Source organism: Cyprinodon tularosa, unplaced genomic scaffold, assembly GCF_016077235.1.
Source record: "Cyprinodon tularosa strain WSP-4 unplaced genomic scaffold, ASM1607723v1 ctg294, whole genome shotgun sequence".
NCBI classification, from domain to species: domain Eukaryota; kingdom Metazoa; phylum Chordata; class Actinopteri; order Cyprinodontiformes; family Cyprinodontidae; genus Cyprinodon; species Cyprinodon tularosa.
The window spans coordinates 1,517,553-1,545,481 of record NW_024039001.1 but is presented as its reverse complement, the minus strand read 5'-3'; the positions used below and the strand labels follow the sequence as shown (position 1 = coordinate 1,545,481).

Genomic DNA, 27,929 nt, shown 5'->3' with positions numbered 1-27,929 from the left:
CAATGCTTCTTTAGCACAACAGTAAAGTGTACACATTATATAATCACTTACAGTGCTCTTTATCTTCTCTTCCTCCAACCTATTTATATTTTAGTTACTTATGGCGCCACTTGCCTGAATGAGAACATCATCCCTGACTTGAAAAGACAAGAACTGTCTGATAAAGAGCTGCAACTTCTGTTGTCTGTCAAGAATGCTCAGGGGCTCGGATGTAATCCTGATTACCGCACAGGTCTCGGGCTCTGTTGTGGTGCTGGGTTTATCTTATGTTGCTGCTATGGAAACTGCTCAACAGCAAATATGACCGGAGGGAGTCTGTCTGATTCCAGTAAGAGCTGCAGCGAAGACACTAGAACAGGGTGAGCCCAAACAAATCCATCTGTCAGGGACTGTCTGTCAAAGGAGACTGGGCAATAAATGTCGGAATTTGTCTCAGTGACACCTTTACATGGACATACTGACAACTGAAGCATTAAAGCATACTGCCATAGAAGAAATATAAAAGAAAAGTGCCAGCAAGGAAAGACATGTTATATTAGTAAAGGTTGACTTCTTTTCTGTCAAAAATAAAGAGTGTAGGTGAGGTAGGGTTGGTGGCTAAATATATTAAAGATGGTACCTGTTTCTTCCTTCAGAGCAACAGATCCTTCTAGAACAGTACAGTCTTGACAGTAGTCAACCCAATATAAAGAATGATGATAGCAGCCCTGCAGCAAGGCACGCTTTTCAACCAGCCCCCCTGTTGTGAAGAACACTGAAGTAGCATCCTTCATCTGAACTGCTGTCAGCAGATGGAGGCAAATTGTTTGGCAAGGGGGCAAACGGATATTGATGTCTGTCTTACCCTCCTTTGATCTCAGCTCAGACCGGCAGTGTTGAACTCGTCCCCTCGGTGTATTCACCTCACACACACACACAGACTCACAACCTCTCGTAAGCTGCCTCCTGATAAAAAGGCTACTTATCTGCAGAACACATTCAATGTTAATGTCCTGACATTAAAAAAAAAGATCTGCAAAGGCTAATTAAATATTGTTTGATATGTTGTAAGAAAAATCTCACAAGAACACTGCAGGCTGGCTCAGCTGTGTAACTTCAGTCTCAGAAGGCGGGAGATAGTGAGGTGAACAGTCTGCTTTATGCATTGTAATGCAAGAGGAAGCACAAGTTTTTCAGTGGGTCTCCACTGCCCTCTAGATGATAAGAGGGGGAAGTGTTCTACCTAGAAGGATGAGGAAGCTTGCTGTTCCCTTATAGTTCAGTGGATCCACAGAAGCTATTTTTGACACCGACATAAAAAACGGACACGTTTGTGTTCACGTGTAAGTCAGATTTGTGCATTTTAAAAGTAATGTATCCTAAGGACTAGACATTACCATAGAGAGAGCTCATGTAAAGCACTTTTACAGTGCAATAAGCTTAACTGTGTCAACAAAAAGGCTGCATTGAGGTTTTCTTTAGTTGAGATAGCTGATAATGACCTCGTTGGGAAGGCTGAGCAAAGGCTGAGCTATAGTATATATGATCCATGAGTCTTTCTTTGGCTAGGCATCCATGCAGCTTTAACATCAAGGCACTGAGGGGAGGAGGTAGCAAAGCTTCACAGTCTTTGTAAGCTTCCACTATGCAGCATTCTCTTTCAGCCTTGTATGAGCAAAAAAAAAAGGGAAAAAAGAAAGAAAATCAAGGAAGCAGCAGGGGCAACCCTGCCCTGCAACAGGAGGGGGCAGGGATGAGGCATGGAGGGTAGTAAGGGTTACATAACAAGAGCCGCAGTCTTGCTTTACAAAACAAGGTAGCTTGTTGAACCCCATGTTGTTAAAATAACTATACAGCTGGAACTTCCTTAAGGTTTTATCTATTGCCTATGTAGCAATATGATTGTTATCCATCCATTAATCCATCATCCATTCATCCATCAATCTATTATTCATCCCTCCACCATCCATCCATCCATCCATCCATCCACCATCCATCCATCCATCCATCATCCATCCATCTATCTATCTTAATTTCATCAATCCATCATGCATCCATCATCCGTTCATCCACCCATCATCCATCCATCAATTCATCATCTATCCATCATCCATCCATCCACCATCCATCCATCCATCATCCATCCATCTATCTATCTTAATTTCATCAACCCATCATGCATCCATTCATCCATCATCCGTTCATCCACCCATCATCCATCCATCCATCCATTCATCCATCCATCCATCATCCATTCATCCACCCATCATCCATCCATCCATCCATCCATCCATCCACCATCCATCATTCAATCTATCTTAATTTCATCAATCCATCATGCATCCATCCATCATCCCCTCATCCACCCATCATCCATCCATCCATCCATTCATCCACCCATCATCTATCCATCCATCCATCCATCCATCCATCCATCCATCATCCATTCATCCACCCATCATCTATCAATCCATCCATCCATCCATCCATCCATCCATCCATCCATCCATCATCCATTCATCCACCCATCATCAGTCCATCCATCCATTCATCATCAATTCATCAACCAATCCATCCATCCATCATCTATTGATCCATCCATCCATCCATCCATCATCCATTCATCCACCCATCATCAGTCCATCCATCCATTCATCATCAATTCATCAACCCATCATCCATTCATCCACCCATCATCAGTCCATCCATCCATTCATCATCAATTCATCAACCAATCCATCCATCCATCATCTATCGATCCATCCATCCATCCATCCATCCATCATCCATTCATCCACCCATCATCAGTCCATCCATCCATTCATCATCAATTCATCAACCCATCCATCCATCCATCCATCCATCATCAACCCATCCATCCATCTATCCATCCATCCATTCATCCCTCATCCAACAATCTATCCATCATCAATTCATCATCCATCCATCCATCCATCCATCATCAATCAATAATTGATTCATTCATCCATCCATCATCCATCTTAATTTCATCAATCCATCATGCATCCATCCATCCATTCATCATCCGTTCATCCACCCATCATCCATCCATCCATCCATCCATCCATCCACCCATCCATTCATCCCTCATCCAACAATCTATCCATCATCAATTCATCATCCATCCATCCATCATCCATCCATCCATCCATCCATCCATTCATCCCTCATCCAACAATCTATCCATCATCAATTCATCATCCATCCATCCATCCATCCATCCATCCATCCATCCATCCATCATCAATCAATAATTGATTCATTCATCCATCCATCATCCATCTTAATTTCATCAATCCATCATCCATCCATCCATCCATCCACCCATCATCCATCAATCCATCCATAATTCATCTATCCATATCCATCCATTCATCATCAATTCATCCATCCATCCATCCATCCATCCATCCATCCATCCATCCACCCACCCATCATCCATCAATCCATCCATCCATCCATCCATCCATCCATCCATCCATCCATCCACCCATCATCCATCAATCCATCCATAATTCATCTATCCATATCCATCCATTCATCATCAATTCATCCATCCATCCATCCATCCATCCATCCATCTATCCATCCATCCATCCATCCATAAATCCATCATCCATCCATCAATCCATCCATCTATCATCAATCCACCCATCCATCCATCATCCATCCATCCATCATCCATCCATCTATCATCATAATTTCATCCATCCATCCATAATTCATCAGTCTATCCATCCATCCATCCATCATTAATTCATCCATTCATCTATCCATCATAATTTCATCCATCCATCCATCCATCCATCCATCATTAATTCATCCATTCATCTATCCATCATAATTTCATCCATCCATCCATCCATCATTAATTCATCCATTCATCTATCATCATAATTTCATCCATCCATCCATCCATCCATCCATAATTCATCAGTCCATCTATCCATCATCCATCCATCCATCCATCCATCCATCCATCCATCCATCCATCATTAATTCATCCATTCATCTATCCATCATAATTTCATCCATCCATCCATCCATTCATCATCAATTCATTAACCCATCCATCTATCTATCCATCATCCATCCATCCATCCCTCATCTAACAATCTATCCATCATCAATTCAGCATCCATCCATCCATCCATCCATCCATCCATCCATCCATCCATCCATCCGTCCATCCACCAACTCATCAAATCCATCCAACCATCCACCATTGATTGATTCATCCATCCATCCTCCCATAATACATCCATTCATCCATCCATGCATCCATCCATCCATCCATTCATTAATTCCTCCTTCCATCATCAATTCATCCATCCATCCATTAATCCATCCATCTATCATTCATCCATCTATACATAATCAATTAATCAATCCATCCATGTATCATTCATCCATCCATTCATCCATTAATCCATCCATCATTCATCCATCCGTCTATGCATCATCCATCCATCATTGTGTCCATTTCTTTTCTTTCTCTCCATCCTCACAGTTTAATGACATCCATTTCATGTTGAGGTATTTTTGAAGAAATAAAACCATAAAACAAGAAAAAAAAGAAAGTTCATATGTTTTCCTTGTTGTATATCAGTTACTGACTGATATACTGAAGCTGCATCTGATCTGAATCATCAGATGCATCACAGCAGCCCTTTAGGGATATATCTGAGTGAAGACATTTAAATTCTGTGTAACTCCCAAATTTAGTAATCTAACTTTTCTTATTATGATTCACCATCTGCATAAATAAATGAATATTGTCAAATGAGAAATTACCTCAAACAAGTCATATTTCTTTTCCTATCATGCTAATCAATAGGGGAGAATGGGGACATTACATTTTGCAGTTGTCTCTGCTACTCAGAGAGAGTTTTAATCAGACAAAATATACTTTTATACAATAAACTAACATGTGTAACAATAGTCAACCCCATTTAAAACAATTTTCAATACACTTTTATTTCAGTCAGATTTTGCAACTAGGCATTGACCTTTAAACCATATATGTTTTAGCTTAATAAAGAAAATGAAAGCAAATTAACAAAGTTGAAGCACAACTTTCATAACCTAAAAACTGTATTTTACCAATAAAAACAGGAGCAGCTCTAGAACCTGCTGCTTTTTCTCTAGAAATGAGGGACTAATCTCAAAACAAGAGAAACTTATATAATATCATCAGTCGCTTTAGCTAATATCAACAACCCCATTTGTCTTTCAATCATTTTTAAAGGTGTTATTCAGCTCTATTTTTTTTATTTTGGTCCTTCTTCTATTTGCTTGTTTAGTACCTCTGAGAGCTGTTTTGTTTTTTTTATCTCTATTCTCTCCTCTTTCTTTGGTTAGTGGTTAGTTGGTCTTTGGAAACATTACGTTTCCAAAGACCAACTAACCATCACCACCAGGTGCGACCCCCAACCATGACATTCCCCAAGAAGTGTAGTCTCAAGTCAATGTACATCAGGAAAGTGGTGACATGAGCTGTGAAATAGCAGCTTGGCGCATATCTTCTTCTTTATGGGATTTTATTGCCGGTTGGCACGTAACGGAATGGTGCATTACCGCCACTAATTGGTATGGAGTGTGGATCTGAATGGCTACTACCTACAAAAGGGCAGATTATACTTCTGCAACCGCACACATCAGATGTCGCTTGCTTCTGGTCGTGAACCAGTTTTGCTGGTATGCTTCTGCAACGTTGGTCTGGAATTTCTAGGGAAGCAGCATTTAGTTCCTATGCTCCACTTATCTGGAACAAACTTCCAGAAAACTGTAAAAGTGCGGAAAGCCTGAGTTCCTTTAAATCAAGACTAAAACACATTTGTTTAGGATTGCCTTCAACTGTTCTAGTTAAACAGTTCAACTAAAACATCATTAGTTCAACTTTTTTATTTTCTTTAGTCCAACTGTTTTTAATATTCTTTTTAGTTTCTGCATTTTTTATTTTATTTATTTTTTTATTTTTTCCTACTTGCTTTGATTCTGTTTTATCTCCCTGTATTTTAATCATGTAAAGCACTTTGAATTGTCTTTGTACTGAATTGTGCTATACAAATAAATTTGCCTTGCCTTGCCTTGCACAGCAGTGTCCCGCCAAAGCGCTAGGGGGATCCTATTCGAGAACTCGTGAGAACTTCGGCGGATGGTCATGAGAATTTCTTCGGCGGCGCCGGCAGGAGTGTTTATTTTCCAAAACAAAGAGTATGTTTGAGGCATCGTACAAGTGGTTGTACTTCTGAACTTCCTCGATCAACCTTTCGTTGTGGTTATCCATTGTTGTGATTATTCCTCGGTTTTTTAAAATGGCGCCGAATCAAGAAGGACGACCACACAGAAAGCCGGAAAGGCATATCAACGACCAATCACAGCTGGTTTTTCTCTGCGCACTTCCGCTTGAGGTCTGCGAAGGTTTGCGACTGTCCGACGTGTAGTCAGGATTCTTTTTGAGGTGTGTGACGATGGTTGCAGAACCTCGGGGGGCGTGGTCACGCACATAGACAGATTTGAGGGTTACAGAGGCTGTGCGTCAGAAGTATAAATTGGCCTTTATAATGATCAAAACAAACTCAACAAAACAAAAAACAATAAAACCAAAATAAGATTCAAATCCTCTCAATTACACTGATTCTAAGATAATGAAAAACAATTACATAACACTTATCTCTTGAGTTCTTTCTAAGGATTTCTATTAAATTATAGTGTATTATTTCTTTATTAAGATTTAGAACCAATTCCCTCCTTTTTCATTCATACCTCTTACAGTGTACCATAACATGTGCAATTGTTTCTTGTTGCTCACAGTATTCCCACATAGGCTACCGGTTGTTATAATTACCTATTTTGAATAAAGTACTGTTTAATCCTCTTTGCCCAAATCTAAGTCTTGATATAACTGTTTCTTCTCTTTTGTTCCTTCCTGCACATCTCATTTCTCCCACTCTCCTCTGAATCATATAAAACCACTATACTTTCCTCTCTTCTTCCCTTTGCTTTTGCCACCTTTCCTTCAGCCTCTGTTTAAATCATGTTCTTCGTTTCCATCTTGTTGTAGCCTCTTTTGCAGCTTTGCGCATACTCAGAGGCGCTCAATTGTTATTGATTGATATCATATGCAAAAAAAAAAAAAAAACAGCTGTAACATGCAGAAATGAGTGACTAGAACTGATTGTCCGATCGTGGCTTTGGCGCCCCCTGCAGGACGGTGCCCCTATGTGCCACTGCTACAGGTGATTGGTGGAAGCTGTGGTCCAATCACAATTCGTCTTGAAAGTGGCTTCTTGGTCAGTTTGGATCTTTCTTTTTTTTTTTTCCTCCTCGAAAATATCAATAACCACCTTCAGGAACGCGTTATACTTTTATTTAACTGAATGTTTCCTTTTTGGGGAACTTGTGAGGCTGAGTTAACGGCACTTTTAAGAATGAAAAAACAAATTATTACGCTTAAGTAGCGTCCCAGGGGGAGCTAACCAACGGTAGCATTCGGGCTAGCATGACAACCAGTGGAACTGCCATTGTCAGAATGCCTGCTTTGGATTATCATTGGAGTCGGTAAGTTGCCTCTAAAACTTTTGCTATTTGTATCCGTGTTGCTTTTTTTGTATTGTATTTTAACGGTCGTTTATGATAGATATGGAAATCAGGGTCAGGGCAAGTGAGCTAAGCAGCTAGCTGCAGCCTGTCAGCTAACTGCAGTGTCTCTATCCGCTGTGCAAACACAGCTGCAGCAAATCTAGTTGGTCTGAACTGTCTTTAGTTCCAGTATGAGTTCCCCATAATCGACCTCTGAGTCATAATAATCCCACATCCCCATTTTTTTAGACGGATGATTAACTTTTCGCTGTTATGTCCTCTAGTTAGCATAATTTCTCCATATATGGCGTTCTGTTATGTTCTTGTTGTTAATGTGTAACTTATTACACTTGTTAAATCCCTGTTCCTATGCATTCAATAGGGCTTTTATGAATGTAATATGTCAGGAATAACACTAATCAGCCTTTCTAATGTAACGAATTGTTTTTTTTTTTTTTTTTCTTTGTATGGTTTGTGACTTTGGACAGCCTTTCTTTTTACAGGCCTCCATGTTGGAAGCAGGAGGAAATTATATTGCTTCCAAACGGATAATGCACAACTTCACTGATATCTACTTCCATTCCTGCAGGTAATTTGCATTTTTATATCATTGTTTATGATGTGAGAGAAGTAAATGAGTTTAACCACACCTCCAACCTTAACTGGGTACTTTATTCTCAGTTTATACATTAGATTTTGTTCTTTCTTTAAAGACAAAAGGGAGCTGTCTGTCTTGCACATGTATAAGCTAAGAATTGTAACTAATCTACCACGGATAAAAACTGAAGTTTTGATTGTTTAAATAAATGGAGGCTCTTTTTTGGTAGCTTTGATTTACCCTGCATCATGAATCATGATTTATGATAAGAATTGATTGCACATTGTTTTCAGATAAAAAGAGAGAGATAATACCCTTTTATCTTTTAATAAACATAAAATACCCTGATAACAAATAAAGCATACTAACAATTATTGTATTGACTGGAATAAGCAAAAAGCATATGTGAACCCTGTATTTATTCCCTCTAAAATAGTTAAAATAGAAAAACAGGAAAAGCAGGATTTTCTTTGAAGCAGAAGTCAAAGAAATGCAGAGTGTGGATGTAACATTTGGTCAACATAAGAGATGGAAATATATATATATATATATATATATATATATATATATATATATATATATATATATATATATATACCGTATTTTCACGACTATAAGGCGCATATAAACGTCTTTTTTTCCCCCTCAAAATGTGCAGCGCGCCCTATGGTGCGGTGCGCCCTATGTGTGTTGTTACTGCGGACTTTTGAGACCACCATGAACCATGCAGAACTCCTCATTGAGGAGATGATGAAAGAGTGGCTGAGGGAGGTGAATGTAAGGAGACCAGGTGTTTTTTTTTTCCACTCATCACCATCTCTGGTAATCTGTGACTCCATCTCACAGCTGATGTGAAAAACATGATGAAACAAATGAACGCTGGGCTTATTGCGGGAGGTCTGACAAAGGAACTTCAACATCGCTCGACATAGCTGTGAACCGGACCCAGCAGGTGCAGCAGAAGCAGCGAGTTTACATGCAAAGTCAATGGTTGGCGTGCGTATAGGCGCAGCAAAAGGTCCCGCATCGCGTTTTGAACAGCAGGCGCAGCGCGTCGGGAGCGTTTAAGCATCTGACTCGCCGCCAACGCGCTGCTGCAGCTCGAGATGGAAAAATTGAAGTTTTGCTGCTGGACAGCAAATATAGCTGCAAGGCAAAGAAAGGATAGGATAGCTCCGCCCAACGCGCGTCAGACACAGCAAAGCTGCTTCAGCCGCGCGTCAGAACTAACTGGTACAAGCAGCAAAAACGAAGTAGCAGAATAATAAAAGCAAACATATTCTGCCGGCACAATAATTCCACGAAAAGTGGAAGGCAGCTCTGCTGGCACTGTTGTTCGAGCTTTCGCTAAAGCCGGCATCCTTTCCGAGGAGCCGCCCGGCACGGACTCTGACAGCGAAGAAGGGGAAATTGGCATGTCTGATTTAGAGCAGCTGTTTAATTCAGAAACAGAGGATGATGACTTTGATGGGTTTGATTAATATTTTGTAATAAATACATGAATAAAACACAATCATACTCAGTTTTGCTCCCGCTCTATTTTTCTATCTGAAAACTTAATTCAACAGCAGCGTCTGGGCGGGGTCTCCTCCGGGTTCACCGCGGCGGCTGGCAGGTGTTTTTCATCTAAATAATCTAAAGGATTATAAAAGGATAATAGGATAATAAAAGCGAACATATTCTGTCGGCAGGTTTCAGGATTTTAAGTTAATTTATGCGTAATAAACTGTTTTAGAGGAGTGATCACAGCCCTGTGTCATCAGCGATGTGTCTCTCATGGCCAGGTCCCAGGTTTGAATAATACTTAATCATTGCAGTCAGTTCATCCAGATTATCATCCTGCCTATACTATTAATGTGGGAGGCGCTCAGACCCCCACATACCAGCGGTTTGCCGACAATAGGAATGTATCATGGCCAGCTCCCAGATTTGATTAATACTTTGTAATAAATACATGAATAAAGCACAGTCATACTCAGTTTTGCTGCCGCTCTATGTTTAAATACGCAGTAGAGGTATTTAAAGGTAGTAGAGGACATGTACCTGTATATAAAAAACGCGCCCTATAGTCCGGTGCGCCTTATGTGTGTGTTAAATACAGAAATGGCACACATAACTGAGACTGCGCCTTTTAGTACGGTGCGCCTTATGGTCGTGAAAATACGGTATGTGTGTGTGAACGCATCGTATATACTGTATATACTCCATGGACCTTTTTCTTCCTTTTGGCACCTTCTTATTTTTGACTATTTGAGCTGATGTAACCAGTACATTTCTCCACTGTGAGATCAATAATGTCAATCAATCAATCAATCAATTGAATTCATTACAGAAAATGCTGCAGTGAAAACGTATAACTTCATGAATTTCACAACAACTGTTCTCTTATTTACGGAAAATTGTGGGGACAGTCCAGTCTGAGCAAATTTGTCATAGATTTTATCAAGTAGTATTAACTGATCATTGCCGCAACTCCAAACTAGCCTCCAGCAGACCAAAAAAAGATATCCTGAGATTCGTGGCTGCCTTTTATTATATATCTTTTTGAGTTATATACCGCAAAAACAAGTTATTCAAAGTCATACATAAACTAAGACGATGTTCTCAGTTTTTATATAGAGTTTACTGAAGTAAAGGCTTTTAAAGTTGTAGGGAGGTCATATTTAAATGTCAAATCATTCTGGCTTAGACATGTATATAAATGTACTCTTTATCAGATGCTATTGTCCCAAAATGTTGAAAATTTCTATATAAAAAAAAAATCCTGTCTTAAAATCTGTGGGGTTTATTTTTTGTTATCTTATGCAGGCCCGTTAGTTATACATCAGCCTTTACACCAAAATTTGACAAATCATATATCAACGGTCATCTGTCAATGAAATTTTTTCGATCATAGCATCTAGATTTATATGTTGCAGCTAATATATGCAACGGTTGAAATAAGAAATAAGAACCCATTAGAATTTACTTTACCGTTGAGTAATGTCCCAGTGTTCACGGGATGGACGTCTGTGTCTTCGGCAGGTGTAGAGCTAATAGAACTGACAACGTTGCGAGGCAAGGGCTCAAACATGTACGACTGTAAGCCTTCTACACCAAACAAAGCTTCTGCTGCCTACTAGTACTAAGTTGCTAACTGCTTAGCAAGATGCTTCTGAGAAACTGGCTACAATCAAACTTGTTTGTGAACCTTTAGCAACAACAATCCCGCTCTTAAGATAAACAACCAATTCGACTCGTGTAAAGTCGGACACCACTCTGGAGAATTTGGAAATGCAACGGTTGGAACGGCCGTTTCTCTACGACTGTAACCGGTGACCGGACTATTTTGAGCTCTGGTTGATGGATTTATTTATTTATTTTTTCCCTGAGTGGATACGCATCTTTCTCCTATCCTTGATCCATGTTTGTTTTGATCAGAGTACCCAAAAACGGGGGACGAATCACCCGGACAACAGAGGGAAGAGGAGATGGCATTCTGAGCTCAGACAAACAGCGAGAGAGGGCCCCATTACCGGGATGGACTAGGCCAACTGACCAAGGCTAGCTAGGCTAAGTGCAGAGTACTGAAGGAGCACCACGGAAGATCTGATAAGTCCCCTGGGGAAACAGTATGCTGAGTTAAGGGCAGAGGAGAATGAGCAGGGAGAGGCTACGGCTAGCTGTGGCTACCCTGTAGAGGCTAACAGCTGGAGGTGGAAGAATGACAGGCGGGATCAGAGGAGCCTGTCAGGCTGACGGTATTGCAGCTCATGAAGAGGATGAGACTGCTGGTTGGTTTAGAGTTAGGACCACAAAACGGTCCCTCTAAAAGCTACCTACAAACCTCTTTAAAGCATCTCCCATTTTATACTTAGTAAAGATTATTTTCTCTTTTTTTTTTTATTTAAAAAGCTTGTCTCAGCAGGCTCCTTCAATAAACAGTGGTCAATTCATGATACTTTCTCATCCTCTGTAGCTTTAGTATCTAACAGTACAGTGTACACGATACAGCATATGAGGAATTAATGGATTTGATGCTGTGATCAGCAATCAGCAGATTCTGATTTTTGTGGTCGAGGCCTGGCTCCGAAAATCCTTACCAGTGCATGTCTTGTTATAAAATAACTCTCTTCTTACAGTGTTTTGATGGTTCTCTCTGAGCCTGAATAGAATTCCAGCACTGGGCTTATTTAAACACAGCAGCTGCTGGAGTTGGAAAATTTTAATATTTGCTGCTCGCCGCGCCACATCAACCAATCAGAGAAGCTGATCTGGGAGCTGGCAAGGAGAGAGGCACATCTCTGATGATACAGATCACTATAATCACTCCTCTGAAACAGTTTATTAACGCCTAAATTAATTTAAAATGATGAAATCTGCCGGCAAAACATGTTAGTTTTTATTTTCCTGGTGTCTGCACTTTGGATTACGTACCGTATTTTCACGACCATAAGGCGCACCGGACTAAAAGGCGCACTCTCAGTTATGTGTGCCATTTCTGTATTTAACACACACATACGGCGCACCGGACTATAGGGCGCGTTTTTTATATACAGGTACATGTCCTCTACTACCTTTAATTACCTCTACTGCGTATTTAAAAATAGAGCGGGGGCAAAACTGAGTATGACTGTGCTTTATTCATGTATTTATTACAAAGTATTAATCAAACCTGGCAGCTGGCCGTGAGACAGAGACATCGCAGATGACACAGCGCTGTGATCACTCCTAAATTAACTTAAAATCCTGAAACCTGCCGACAGAATATGTTCGCTTTTATTACCGGTATCCTGGTGCCTGCAGCTAAAATTATTTAGATGAAAAACACCTGCCAGCAGCCGCGGTGAACGAAAGGATTTCTCCTGTCGGTGCACCGCTGGTATGTGGGGGTCTGAGCGCCTCCGACAGAAATAGATAATCTGGATGAACTGACTGCAATTATTAAGTTTTCAGGTGGCCTTTCTCACTTAAAAACATATTAAAACTACTTTATTCCCACTGATCACAGCAAATATAGCTGCAAGATTTAGATTATTTAGATGAAAAAACACCTGCCAGCCACCGCGCTGAAGAGGAGGAGACGCGCTCAGAGGCTGCTGTTGAATTAAGTTTTCAGGTAGTATGTTTGTGCTTTATTCATGTATTTATTACAAAGTATTAATCAAACCCATCAAAGTCATCATCCTCTGTTTCTGAATTAAACAGCTGCGCTAAATCAGACATGCCAATTTCCCCTTCTGCGCTGTCAGAGTCACTTTCCGTGCAGCGCAGCTCCTCAGAAATAATGCCGGCTTTTGCAAAAGCTTGAAGAACAGAGCCAGCAGACACGTTAGTCCATCTACAATCCATCCGCAAACGGTGGCGTAACTTGCCCGGCGCTGCCTTCCACTTATCCTGAAACTGTGGTCTCCGTCGGTCATCCATCGCTCCCACGCCGCTCGCAGCCTTACTTTGAACGGCCGCTTCACACCGACGTCGAGCGGTTGAAATTCCTTTGTCAGACCTCCCGGGATAACGGCGAGCACAGCGTTCATTTGATTCACCTTTTTTTCACATCGGCTGTGAGATGGGCACGCAGCGATGGTGATGCGTGGAAAAAACCACCTAGTCTTCTCAGATACACCTGCCTCAGCCACGCATCCACCTAGCCTTTTTCATTTAATATCATATGTCATCAGAGCGCTGTACTGTCTCGCTGTCAGCTCCCAGATCTGCTTCTCTGATTGGTTGATGCGGCGCGTCCAGCAGCAAAACTTCAATTTTTCCATCTCGAGCAGCAACAGCGCAGTGGCGGCGCTTCAGATGCTTAAACGCTCCCGACGTGCTGCACCAAAACGCGCTGCGGGACCTTTTGCTGCACCTATACGCGCGTCAACCATTGACTTTGCATGTAAACTCGCTGCTTCTGCTGCACCTGCTGGGTCCGGTTCACACCGATGTCGAGCGGTTGAACAGCGAGCACAGCGTTAATTTGTTTCCCCATGTTTTTCACATCAGCTGTGAGATGGGCACGCATGGAGTTACATATTAACAGCGATTGTGAGGGGTGGAAAAAAAAACACCTGGTCTCCTTACATTCAGCCACTCTTTCATCATCTCCTCAATGAGGTGGTCTCAAAAGTCGCAGTTACAACACACATAGGGCGCACCGCACCAAAGGGCGCACCGCACATTTTGAGGGAAAAAAAAGACGTTTAAGTGCGCCTTATAGTCGTGAAAATACGGTACATGAAGTACATATGTGTGGGTCTGAACGGCTCTGAGAGAGAAATAATATTTGAAGGCAGTATGGTAATCTGGATGAACTGACTGCACAGATTAAATTTTTATATGGACTTTCTCACTGAAAAACATATTAAAATTACTTTTTACCCACTGATCACAGCATATATAGCTGCCATTGTTACAGGCAAAGAAAGGATAGGGTAGCTCCTCCCAACACGCGTCAGACCCACTCTGCACCGCGCAGCCAGAGCAGCAAAGATGCTTCAGCCGCACATCAAAACTAAACTTGTACAAGCATCAAAAATGAAGCAGCACTTGCGTTTTTGCTGTTCTTGTAGCTTTAGGTGTGAACGTAGCATAAGAGCTGTTCAAGTCTTGAAATCCATTGGTGTTATTTTTATGTGGGTTTTTCTCCTACTGGACTCTTGTCATGCATATTTTTTCACGCCTCACTGGGCGGTGCTAACTGGCTAAGCCACTGCCTCCTTCTGCTCCCTGCACATGCGTGCTGTGTTGTACATCAATCGTTTGAACAGGCTATATTTACAGATTCAGTGTACAAAGTGTAACAAATGATATAGCAGCAGGATTTGGTAATCCTTCATTAGAACGTTTCATGCTACCAGAGTGAGCTAATAGTATATATATATAAAGAAAAGGGCAATTTTACGAGGAAGTGTACCTTTAAAAACATTCTTCTTGTGAGAATCCTATTTCAATCAGAGCTTTTAAGCCACCCTCCCTCTACATATAACTATGATCTGTGTCTCTTTGTAACCTTGCAACACATGCCTTTGTTTGGCTTGTTTGACCCACAATGCCCTGCTCTATAGTCCGCCTTCTGATTTGGTTCCCTTGATGTGGGATATGGCATGTAGTTTTAGGCGAACTTGGTCACTCCTTTGATCTGCATTTGAATTGAGCTGCACATTCACACCAGCATTGGATTGTGCAAACATGTTAATATTTAGTTAAGGTTGATGTGACTGAATGGTATTTCTTTTATGTCCATGGAAACTGGTGCAGAGGATGATCAAAGGACCCTTCCAAGGACTGTCTCTTTCATGCTTAAACTGATTGAAGGTAGTTTCATGAAGAATAAAACATTGAAATAACTGTTTTTTTAAAGGATAGAGGTTTGAAATAATTTGAAAGCAAAGAAGAATAATCAAAATATAAAATAAATATTACATCTTTAATTGGTGCTTAGAGAAGAAAAATGATGTTACATTTTATGGTTCAGAGAGATTCATTATTTTAACTTGTATAGAAAAGATTGATAATATTCAATTATTGGTTGAGTTTTCAAATTTTCAGGTTCAGTAAGTTAATGGTAGACCTACACTATTCTGGGGTGAAAACAGAATTGATTTTAACCCAAAACATGATCAGTCTTAATGGGAAAAGAAAAAGGATGGACTACCAAAATAAACATTAGCTTTTGCCCCGTTAAATTTTTTGAAAGACTTGATTTGGGAAACCAGTAGCTGTTTTTTTAAAATGAATTCCAATTTGATTTCAGATCAATCATTATTTTAGCAGTAATGTTGCTCCAGTTGTGGTCAGTTGCTGCCACATAAATTCAAAAAGCATATCTGCTGCTTTCTGGGTTTTATATCCTCCAAAAGCAACATGGGAAGTATAAATGTGTTTTATTGCATTATGAGAAAATAAATGCAAAGTGTAAAATGCTTTTATTTGTTTTTGGCTGGACGACATGTGAAATTCTATATTTACGACGGTGGTCTGTCTTTCATTTAGGCCATGCAACATGATGGGCACTGTGGATATTGGCATTCTATCCACACTTTCATAGCGGAATTCAACTCAGGAAGAATCAGATTCATGGTTATATGTATTTTTTTTTAAAGGTTGTGTGTTTGGTAGAAACTGTTATGCCACACTAAGAAAAGCATTGGAAGTTCATTTTACTACAGCAAAAAAACATGAAGTTTTTGCCCAGGTTGCACTATACTTTGTTAATCAGTTTCTAACTTTATTTTCATGTAATTTTGTTGCCTGACCACCTCAAAAATATAAGCCATGCATTAATAGTGATTTTATATATATATGTATATATTTGATTAAAAATATTTCAAGGCATAACTTTTACATTCATCCTCATATATATATATATATATATATATATATATATATTTTTTTTTTTTATGTGTGTATGTATATGTGTGTGTGTATGTATGAATGTATGCATGTATATATATATATATATATATATATATGTGTAACTTTTAATTGACATTGATATGAATATTATTGTTTGAGCAGTTGGATCTTTATTGCAGTGGAGATAATTTTCTCCACATGGTGGCGTTATTTGCTAATCATCTTAATAGGTTGGGTAATTTCTGTCCTGTCTACACTAAATCATTAAAAAAATACAATAGGTCTTGAAGTTTATTGGTTTATATAGATTTTTTTTCTGCAACAGGTGGTTATTATTCATTAGTTTTTGGTTTTGCAAAGTAGGAAATAGAAATGTACTAGTTTTTTTTCTTCCCAAAAATATATATTTTTTTTCTTTCTAATCTTTATATCAAAACTATCAGCACTCTAATATAGGCCTACTAACAGTTAACATCCCGAGTGTGGAAGTTGCGAACCCATCCCCAGCATCATTTCTCCCTCGTCTTTCCTTCCCACCCAAAGCGTTTCTCGAGCGCGCACGCGTGCGAAGCTGCGTGGGAATGGCTGTTTGTGTGACCGAGGGGGCTGGGCTGCTCGGAGCGAGCACTGAGCTGCATGAGTTTGTAATGTCCGCCATGTTGGCCATGGCGTATTGAACCGGGCAGGAACAGCGGAGCGCAGGAGCGAGAGAGACCGACAGACAGCGACTGAGACCCGGGCCTGCCCGGCTCTGTTCGCGCTGCTACCCGGACCTGAAGCCTGCCCGTCAGACCGACTCTAAACAGACCGCGACAGATTCCTCAATGAGGACTCGAAGCAGACGTGCTGTTACTCCAGGCAGTTCCCAGAGATTTATGCTGCATCTTTTAATATAAGAAATGAGTAAACTGTCGTTTCGGGCGCGGGCGTTGGATGCTTGTAAGCCCCTGCCCGTCTTCCGCTGCGAGGACTTGCCCGACCTGCACGAATATGCATCCATCAACAGGGCGGTGCCGCAGATGCCAACTGGGATGGAAAAAGAGGAGGAATCGGTATGTTATTTTAGTTGGCGCTCGGCTGCTGTTGGGTTTATTTGATGGCGTTTTCGGCGCCACAATGTTACCTGCGCAAGCTGATGCAAAATGGCCGCCATTGCTGCCGTTTCGTGCGCACGACATATCTCAACGAACACTTTATTTAGCTCAACTCCACCAACAACGGATGATTTGTAATTTCGCCTTCTTATGATATTTTGCTGAAATGTCGTGTTTTAGCCGTCTGATACTTTGCAATCGGCGCACGAATACACAAAGAAGTCACGTGACTTCTGTCGGCGCCACCATTTTGTTGACTTTCTCGTTGCTAAAGGCGGGCAAAGGCCTTGGATGGTTTGTGGTTCCGATGCATGAACGGTAGGGGGAGACAGAGAGCCTCTGGGAAGTTTGACAGCTAGGAATTGGTGTGTTGACAGTTGAAGCCGTGCCATGCGTGCTGTGCTGGGGCACTGCTGGATAATGCAGGGAGGCATTTAGCTCACCGCTTAAGAAAAGAGGACTTAAACCTCGCATTGTCGCTTAATCTTTACGCTTTATGCTTTTTCCTGTGACATCTTGATGATTGTTGTTTACATGGCAGCAGATTTGAAGCTTTATGTGGAGTCAATGGCTAGGAAAGGCTAATATCTATGGTGTGGATGATATGTTAGCTACCTCTATTGGTGGTTATAGACATTTAAAATAAAATTCGTTTATTTGGAAGTTGCAATGCATATTTTAATGTCCTTTGGGGGAGGTTAGTGTGAACTTAGTACAATTTATCATATGTGTGGTATAACTTTGTCTTATAGAGCTTAAAAGGTTGGATTAACATTTAATGTAGGGGCTCTTTCAGTTTTAAGTGGGACAGATCTTTTGGCTGAATCCCCCCCTACATACACACAAACAAAAAACCAAGTGTGTAAACTGCTTTAAATTGCTAATGCAGTCACTGCAACAACTGATATTCTAGTGGTGTAATAGGTAATTTAGGCGAGGGAAACTACTACTTGTCTTCAGTTATGTTTGGTCTAACAATGTTTAGTGTTGGTCAGATATATTTGGGGAGAAAGGATGCTCTATGTCAGGAAATTGGATATTAAATTGCCTCTTTGAGGATTCACCAATATTTTCTTAATGTCTTTTTTTGTTTGTTTCCCTTTCCTTATCATTAGTGTTCCTCATTTCTCTGGGTTGTAGAATCTCAGCCATTATAAATAAACACTGGGCCTAGGAATGGAGAGCAGTTACAGTTCATCCTAATAGCCAAAATATTGGCTTGGACTGTTCAAACACCTGGCATTTAAAATGCAACACTCACGACTGCTGAATATCTGAATTTTTTATTTATTTGTTTTTTTGATCAGCAGGAAAAAAAAGCGTAGTCATGACAACATTAAAATATGTTTAATTGGTCATTTAGAATGCTATTAATGGACATGTTTCAGTCATCTGAGGATCAGAGTAACGTTGTTGCTTTTGCCTCTAATTTCTGCACAGCACTGGTGGTCTGATTAAAAAGAACCCCAACAAAATAAAAACACTACAAATACTACTAACTGGGACTCTAACTGGGAATCAGTACTTATTCAATATTTTTCTGTTTGCTTTTTAAAATCACTAATGGCAAATGCATTGGATATCTATCCTTTTTCAACAGTAATGTAAATAATTTGTTTGGATTTTAAATAAAAGCAAAGTTACAATATATTGGTGTGTTTTGTTTCAACTGGGCAGTCTTAACAAATAAAAATAAAACTATATTTCATTTTTTTTTTCTATTTTTAAATAGCAGATTTAGACTCGACTTCAAAAGATCTGCATCTCTTATATAACCGACCTTTTTTGTAACTCTGGATATTATTTTTTAGTATTAAAACTGCTTATCTAAATTAGTCCAAATGTAAAAAAGCTGTGAAATAAACCTTTTTTATTGAGCATCAGAACTAGAAGCCATATACAGCAGTGTTGTTTCATGTGTTGTGGAATAAACTGATACTTAACATAAACGATTTGTATCAAAATATCCTGAATGTATTGAACAAATAGGCTAAATGTGAAAACTTATGCTAGAAAAAAAATGTTATTACAGTAACATCTGGGAGATATTTCTGTCTGGGATTGCCTTTATGCTGGGAGCGTGGCTGCGTGTCCTTTGGGATCTTGCAGCAGACAGAAACACAAGGAAAACACTGACAGTGCACAGTCAGCAGAAAGCCCATCTCACCCCATGCTGGCCCATTCCCACCTACTGTACACATCCACACACGGTGTCATTACATAACAGCGTGACAGAGGAGATAAAGGGGACAGTTTTACTACAAGGCTCTACATGGCTTGGCTCCCTGACCCACATCCTCTCCAGCAGCAGCTCCGTCTCTATTCTTAGGCAGCTGAATGACCGAGGGAGATATGACTGTTATGCTTCTGTTTAATGAGAATATTAACTGATTATAAGAGAATTATAAATCACAGAAAACAGGTTTCTGAAGTTGATTGTGGGCTTCAGTCAGCCAACTGAATCTTAAGCAGATTTAATTTATTTTAGTTGTTTGATGGTTCTTAAGGCTGCAAAAGAAAAACTTGGGAATATATCAGTTTTCTGGTTATAACTGTATCCTTCTCTCTAACTATCCATATATTGATTTATCCGGTTATTTGTTGGTCTGCCATTCACCATCTGTACATTTTTTATACATCCATTAGATTATGTATCAATCCACCCCTGCTCCTGTCTGTTTTTATCTATTGAGCAGTTTCTGCCCATCCCCTCATCCTTCCCACCTATCGTTTGATTCATCCAGTTGTTAATTATTTGTATGTCTCCATCACTTCATTTATTTTACCTTCTATCAGTTTTTTATTTTACTTTTTATATATAATCAGTTTGAAATAATGCAAATATTTTTCTATGAAAATATAGGATGAAGCCCATTTTCTCCTATGTGAGCCCCATGTTATTGTGGACCTCATCAGCATTCATGGCATCAGACCTGGGAAAATGTAATTAACTTCCAAGCTGCGTAATCTGTGCAGCAGTAATTGCAGTGAAATGGGATTATTGATGTTTTGTTCATGATGCAGATACCGAAGCTAATACTTGTTGTGTGGAGCTGTCTAATTGTTGCTTGGTCTTTAGGTCTCAGTTAAAACGTAGATGTGGCCGTACTCCAACGCCGCAGCATCAGTTAGGGTGTAGAGACTCGGTATCACAGTAAATGAGACAATATCAGATATAGGAGGAAGATCTGAAGCTGTAGTGAACGGTGGAACTAGTTATTAAAGTATATTCCCTGACAAATTAGCTGGCCAATCATTCCAGTTTTTGTTGGGCTGCATAACAAACATCTGTTAACAAATATATATATATATTTTTGAAGTCTTTAGTTGGAAAAATACTCAGTGATAAAGTGGAAATTGGGCTTGTTGAATTTTGGGGAACTTTAGCTGAAGAATAGATTGTCCCAGCTGAGTCGTGCTTGTGAGTAATCGCTATTCGCTGAATGCGTCAACAGAGTCAGGAAAATGCAAACCTACTTTATAATGTATTGAAATGATGAATATCCCAGCAGTAATTCATTCTTGCATTGATTTATCAAAGCTGCTTGTCTTTAAGCTTTCTTTAGCTCCTGCTGGTTGGCATGAGGGGAAAAGAAAGACTTGCTGGAAGCCTCATTTCGGTTGCCGTGGTTACGTTTACTTGTCTGATATTTCTTGGTTGTGTTTTTTTTTTTTTTTTGTACCTGGAAGATGAAATGTCACAAAATGAGCCGTTAATTTTTGAAATGATTTATTAATACTTTTTTTTTTTTATTGTTTCTGTATAACTGCAGATAAAGGACTTCAAAGGTTGCTCTTCTATGACCGATTCTTCTATTTATGAACTCATTAGAAAAAGAGAAATAATATCTGAGTTTTGGAAATATTATGTTGATTTATAATAAACAGTATTTGCTTGTTCTGAAAGGACGCATTCCCCAGAAGTTTATCAAAAACACATCTCAAGTAGATTTGTTGTTATGCTAACCTCCACGAGCAGCATCACTTTCATATGATGTAAGCATTAAAGGAACATTTTCTCTTTCAGTGTGGACATACTAAAACTTAGTTCATAAGCTTCAAATTGTTATGATTCTTTTCTTTTAGAAGGGGTGTAAAGCTGCCTTATCTATAAATGTTTTATCTGTCACGGTCACAAAGGCTGAAATAGAGGCAGCATTTGATTGGATACATTTTAGATGATAAGCATACAGATTTTCCTAACCATAGCAGGTTGGAATGTAAACAAACCACATATGCACTGCCTGGAATAAGGTTTAAACAGGCATATAACCTCTGTTGCTTTAAAATTTTGGTATTAACATAACTAAAATTGAACACTGGTAAGGTTATATATAAGTTGGCTTCACATATCTTTTTCACTCCTATGTTTAAAGGCTGCGCTGCGATCCCTTGATTTAAATCTAGCGTGAAAACTGTAGCCGTAGCTCTTAAACGAACCCTCTTCAGTTTTTCCCACATGTCCATTCTCAAAAGCCTTTAATCTACGCTCTGCAGAGGAAATCCCTGGGCTATGAAGCATGGCGGCGAGGATCAAAGCTGCTGCAGTCAGGATGTTTCAGGTCAGAGGAAGGTTGGGGACGTCTGCTGGAAGGTGTCCTGCTAATAATCACCGCGGCTCAGGGTGCTTTAACTTTGGAACCGAATGAGCTAGTGCTGGTTGCAAGTTAAAAGCCACCTGCTTTATTTGCATTTACAACTTTAAGGTTGGCATAAATATTTTAAAAGAGCTAACAAAAAAAGTGAAATCTTTGAGGATTAACTTCAGAAGGCTAAAAATTACTGAGGTTAGCAGTAAGCTACTTTTCTTATTTGCCTCTTCATTTCTTTTTCAATCACTTTGAAACAGGACTCAGAGAAAAATGCTGGTTGATTATTGATCCTGTATCTATTGTCTCTTCATTCCATTTCCTCAAATGAGGAGATGATCACTGTATAGTGTCAGTCTGATAGAGTTAAATCAACATCAGAGCTCTCCCAAAAATGTGACAGCATTTTTCCTGCTCTGTTGATTGTTGCTTTACTTCCATCTGCCATTGATGCAAGCAAATGCTTTTATCATTTTGGTCAAATTCAGCAGTGAAATGCAGTAAAGTGTCCCATGAACTAGCATCCTTAGAAGCAGAAATGGGGAGGGTCTGCCATTGCCTCCCTGTTGCATCACTGCTCTGATTCATCTCCTTAAGAGGAGGACTGTGGATTTAAGGGATGAGAAATCGCCTGAAATCACATCAGCACCCAAAACGTTTGGCCTACTGCACAGTGAAAGGCTAGATGGGCCTTCTGTGGTTTTCTTACACAAGTAAGAGGGTCATTTGGCTCTGAACTAGTTCTGAACTCTGGCGTCTACTCATGGAAGTAGATTGTTTTGTTTCAACACATCAGGATAATACAAACATGCCTTGACCAAGTTGCAACATTCAGATCAAGTCTAGAAAGAAAGGATGATGTTTGGTAAACACAAAAGCTGCAGTAAACCCTGTTGAGATGATGATGCACAAGATTGTTTTGCTCTTCATTCATCATTTTATTTCATTGTATTTTGCATGTGTGACCCATGTCAGATGTTGCTAATACTATACGAGAAAAGCTGAACTCCTTCTAGAAGCTGTTTAAGTTCTGTGCTAATATGAAACACGCAGGGCAGAGGTCCACATCTGGGAAACCGGTTGTGTGTTTTTTTGCCCTTTCCTGGCTTCTGTCATCCCGCTCCATGCAACGCTCTCAATGCTGAACCTTATTTATTTCAAAGCTGATCTTAACTGCTTTGCAAGAGATGGAAAATGAGTTGGATTTTTAAAGGGTATCTTATTTAATGCTGACCCACATTTGAAAATCAGGCCAAGAAACGAATGAACAGCGTGCAATGTGTAAAATGAGTAGGAGAAGACTTGTTGGTGAGAGATGGACCTGAAGCCTCTGAGACTGCAGCGGCCATCTGTTGCATCAAGCATTGAAAAGGCTGTAAAGGGAATGTGAAGACCATCCCTTTAATAGGATCCGTCAATGTTGGGTTTATGTGCAGATTCCTTTGTTACACATGCATAGTGGATAATGACTTTAATGAAGGAACTAAGCCGTTAAAGTCGCGATTGCTTTAAATTATATTTATTAAAACTAGTTTAACTCAATAGCTTGTTAGTAAATGAGAACAAATGAAGACACTCCTCGTATTTTAATGGCTCCCTCCATCTCTCTTCCAGGAGCACCATCTCCAGCGAGCCATCTCGGCCCACCAGGTGTACGGAGAGAAGCGGGACAGCATGGTTATCCCGGTCCCCGAGGCGGAGCGCAACATCCCGCACTACGAGCTGCTCTACCCCGGGGACTTCAAAATGCCAAAGCAGCTTATTCACATACAGCGTGAGTAGCAGGCCGCCTGCTCTGGGATTGTGTTCAGAGCTCAGGTCGCTCTCTGTGAGCGAGCTGAAGCTTCTCTCTTTGCGTGACAGGTTTTTTTTTTTTTTAGCCAGTGATCCTTCACACTCTCTGTCTGTAGACTTTATTCCAGATCTCATTGGTCAGAGGTTATACCTTCCTTCATCTGATCCTCTCTTATCAGCATGCCCATTAATTTGTCCCCCAGCAGTCCTTAATTAATCCTCCCTCATCCATCAGGTTTTCATTCATTGGTCCTTTATTCTCTGTCCTTCAATCATCCTGGTGTCTCCATCCCTTTTACATCCATTAATGCGTCCCTTACCTACGTAAGCATCCATTACTCCTCTTTCCCTACATGTAACCCCATCCCCTAGATCAGGCATCCCCAACCTCGGTCCTCGAGGCCCACTGTCCTGCAGGTTTTAGAGGTTTCTCTGCTTTAGCACAGCTGATTATGATTGCAGTAGACCAAAAGCCTGTTAATCAGCTTTCAATTAAAATCAGCTGTGCTGGAGCAAGGAAACCTCTAAAACCTGCAGGAGAGCGGGCCTCCAGGACCGAGGTTGGGGATACCGGTTTGCTCAATCCGTCTTTCACCTCTCCATCTTTTCTTGGTAACCATTCCTCATCCATGCATCTTCCTTTTCCGTCTGTCTGTCCATCCGTTAGTTTGTCTGTAGTCCATCTTTTCCACTACTCTATTTATGTACTTTATCTTTTAGTCCATCCTTCTCCCTGGTCAGCATCTGCCTGTCCCTCTCCTCTATTTTCTTAAATTTTATTTATCAGGTCATTAGAACCTGTCTAGAAATATCTATTAAAATCATTTTAATACTGGAAGGTCACAGTAAAATAATAAATAGGGTCAAAGTCTGGAAAAGTTGTGAACTTTAAAGAGAAGACTTAATAGGAGCCCTGGCATTTCAAGCACTTGGAGTAAAGTTGCCTCAGTTTCCCCATATCAAAATAATGCTGTTATTTTGTTTTTTTGAGATCATTAATGCGTCTTATTTAATGTTGATGGTGATTTATTTGTTATAATCAAATTCCCTGTTTTCTCCTCTTTCAGCTTTCAGTTTGGATACGGAGCTGCCAGACTATGACCTGGATACAGAGGACGAGACGTTTGTGAATAAGCTGAAGAAGAAGATGGAGATCACCCCGCTGCAGTTTGAAGAGATGATTGATCGGCTGGAGAAAGGCAGCGGACAGCAGGTATTGTTCTCCCAGTGGGAGGAGGCTTCTGCTTTGGATGCATTCAGAACACATCTTGTTTAGCGGCGTATACAGTAATAACTGTTAGCGTAGTTAATTAGACTGGGCTGGGTCAGCTGTTTACAGCCTGATCTGTTGAATGTCATGGGTACTTGTTGATGACATTAAAATGTTTTCTTATAGCATTAGAGTTACACACTCCTGTATAAACCCCGTATTACTTTTTGTGAAAGATGACTTACTGAATGATTTAAAAATTACATAACTGGTTTTTCTTGCCATAAATGCACAATTTGTGGTTAGATGTTCGCAGACTGCTATTCTTATCCATGTATGGTGTATTTTAAACAGTTTATCAACTGCTGTCAATGTGGCTGTAAACCAAAGCCATTTTGAAGCTTTTTTACTTTAATCTGACCATTTCTGTTTTTGCTGTAACATCTATTTATTTATTTTTACGTGTTTATACTGAAAACATGCCATAGCACCCCAACTGTTCTGGTAGAACTAATTTGTGCTTTTGCATGCGTCTCTGCAGCTTGTCAGTCTGCAGGAAGCCAAGCTGCTGCTGAAGGAGGACGATGATCTGATCAAGGAGGTCTTTGACTACTGGAGCCGCAAAAGGAAAACCTGTAAGAGCGGCTCGCTCATCCCCACCGTCAAGCAGGAGAAGAGGGATGGCTCGAGCACCAGCGACCCTTACGTGGCCTTCCGCCGACGGACGGAGAAGATGCAAACCAGGAAGGTAATATGACCATCATCAAGTTGCTCATTTATATGAACGGTTTTCTTTCGAATCCTAAACTGTCAGCCTGCAGGGTCGCAAACTGTCACTTGAACCAGTTTGGAGAGGCTTGATGAATGTTTGTTCTGTTGATAGAATCGAAAGAATGACGAGGCGTCGTACGAAAAGATGCTGAAGCTACGCAGAGACCTGAGCCGCGCTGTTACCATCCTGGAGATGATCAAGAAGAGGGAGAAGGTCAAGAGGGAACTGCTGCACCTCACCTTGGAGGTAGTAGAGAAAAGGTAAGAAGCAGAAAGCCTGGGGTGAAAGGGCTGCACAGAGAGTGTTGGTCACATCGTGCGTTCCATTGTGGGCCGGATATCAGCGTTTAATTATATGTTCTGATTGTTTTTTTTTGTTTTGTTTTTTAACTGCTTGTTTCTATTTTCTTTTCCAAGAGGAAATTGTCTCAGCAGCTTTATGGAGTTTCCTTTCCTGTTATGAATGTGTTCCCATCCCCTCAGGCTGAGCCACAGCTTTAAGCAGCTTCTATGTTAAACTGTTTGTTTTAGGCTTTAGTTTATTCATCTAAAATCCACCACTGTCTTTAAGGTCGCGGTTAGGATCTGCATGGTTCTAGAAAAGCATGGAGTTTGTTTAAAGGGATTCTCAGCTCTGCCTATATGGGGCAGAAAGAATTGTGGACAGTAGGTCTGATGGATATATTGCAATATAAACCTTTATTGATTATCTTTGTTGTTTTTTACCTGTTTGAAATAAAGACCAGGGGAATTCAAATGGTAAGCCTAAACCTAATTAACGTTTAGTCTCTAAAAAGATGTTCTTATTTAGATTGGTTGTGAAAGTTATGCTTTATTCTGCCTACGACCCCCAGAATGCTGTGCAGTTCTGCATCAGAGGTTTTAGATCTTTCTGTGGAATGTCTTTTCTATTGATACTGATCAGATGTCTGTCATAATGGTTGTTTTGTTGCCCAGCTCTAGTGAACACACTTCATTTCAAACTTTGTCCTATACTGTTTTACGTTTCATTCACCTCTCATCTTTACATCCGATCCGTTTCTTCCCACCCGTATGTGTTTTGTCCATTTATATCTTATCTGTCTGTTTTTTGTCTTTTTCTTCAATCTCACTGCCAAACTGTTTTAATCTTTTTTTTTTCCCTTCTGTTCAGTTATCAAATTTAACTTTTGTCTTATTCCGATCTATCATCAGTCTGCTTTTTTCCCCCCGATCAGTTTCCTTTTTTAAGCCATTGGTTTGTTTGTCTATCCTTTTATCAATCCTACTGTTTTTTCCATCTCTGTCCATTGGTCTGAACCTCCATCTGTTTCTGTTTGTCCCTCCATCCATCCATCCATTTTTTTTCCGGCACCTTTCATATTTAAAGCCTGATGACTGCAGGAGTTTCTGCCATAAATTCAGTGGACTTCAGCATCTAAAAAAGGCTTGAGCAGCCTTGAGTTGTGGATATTTGTTCAAATATCAAGTAGAACCCCATGTCTGACTTAGAAATGCGAAACATAAGGATGGTAGCCTGGCCTGCATTCAGAAGTGTTCGTTAATGCTTGACTGGGTTGTTGATCTGTATTAAAACGGCCTTTAATGGATTTGTTTTGGCTAGCTGTATACTTTAGCTTGGTTTAATTTAGTCTCTGTTGTCGTATCTTTGCAGATCAGAGAAGCTAAAAGTTTGGGAATCGATGTAAACTCTTGGTTCACTGCTCCTGTTAATTTATTCATTTACTTTTTAACTGTAATCTATACGGAACAGAGCTTGTTTATGCAGCCTTATCGTCAGGAGTGTATTAGCTTGTTTACTTTCTATTCTTCTCGGTCTACTATAAGTTTGCATTATCTAATGTTTAGTTGTTTATAGAATCAATATTCTGTGGCAGCTGCAGTTTAAATTTTATATATTTTCCTCCCTTCTGAATGGAGGGCGTTGCAATCCATCCGGACATGAATCCAGTGCCTGA

At 40.1% G+C, this 27,929-nt stretch overlaps 1 protein-coding gene across 3 annotated transcripts in view; it reads left to right on the top strand.

Annotated features, from left to right (window-relative positions):
- Nucleotides 1–7,287: 7,287 nt before the first annotated feature.
- Nucleotides 7,288–27,929, top strand: part of LOC119787323 (enhancer of polycomb homolog 1-like) — a 45,924-nt gene continuing 25,282 nt past the window's right edge. Inside the window, exons 1-6 of one of the 3 annotated variants that reach the window (XM_038291120.1) lie at nucleotides 7,288–7,563; nucleotides 8,088–8,173; nucleotides 23,811–23,970; nucleotides 25,058–25,203; nucleotides 25,742–25,948; nucleotides 26,084–26,232. In XM_038291120.1, the coding sequence (XP_038147048.1) occupies nucleotides 23,871–23,970; nucleotides 25,058–25,203; nucleotides 25,742–25,948; nucleotides 26,084–26,232 (602 nt within the window). In that variant the 5' untranslated portion in view covers nucleotides 7,288–7,563; nucleotides 8,088–8,173; nucleotides 23,811–23,870. Of the gene's footprint in view, nucleotides 7,564–8,072; nucleotides 8,174–17,081; nucleotides 17,566–23,810; nucleotides 23,971–25,057; nucleotides 25,204–25,741; nucleotides 25,949–26,083; nucleotides 26,233–27,929 lie in introns of those variants that run through there. The other 2 variants (XM_038291121.1, XM_038291119.1) reach the window with 2 other exon arrangements.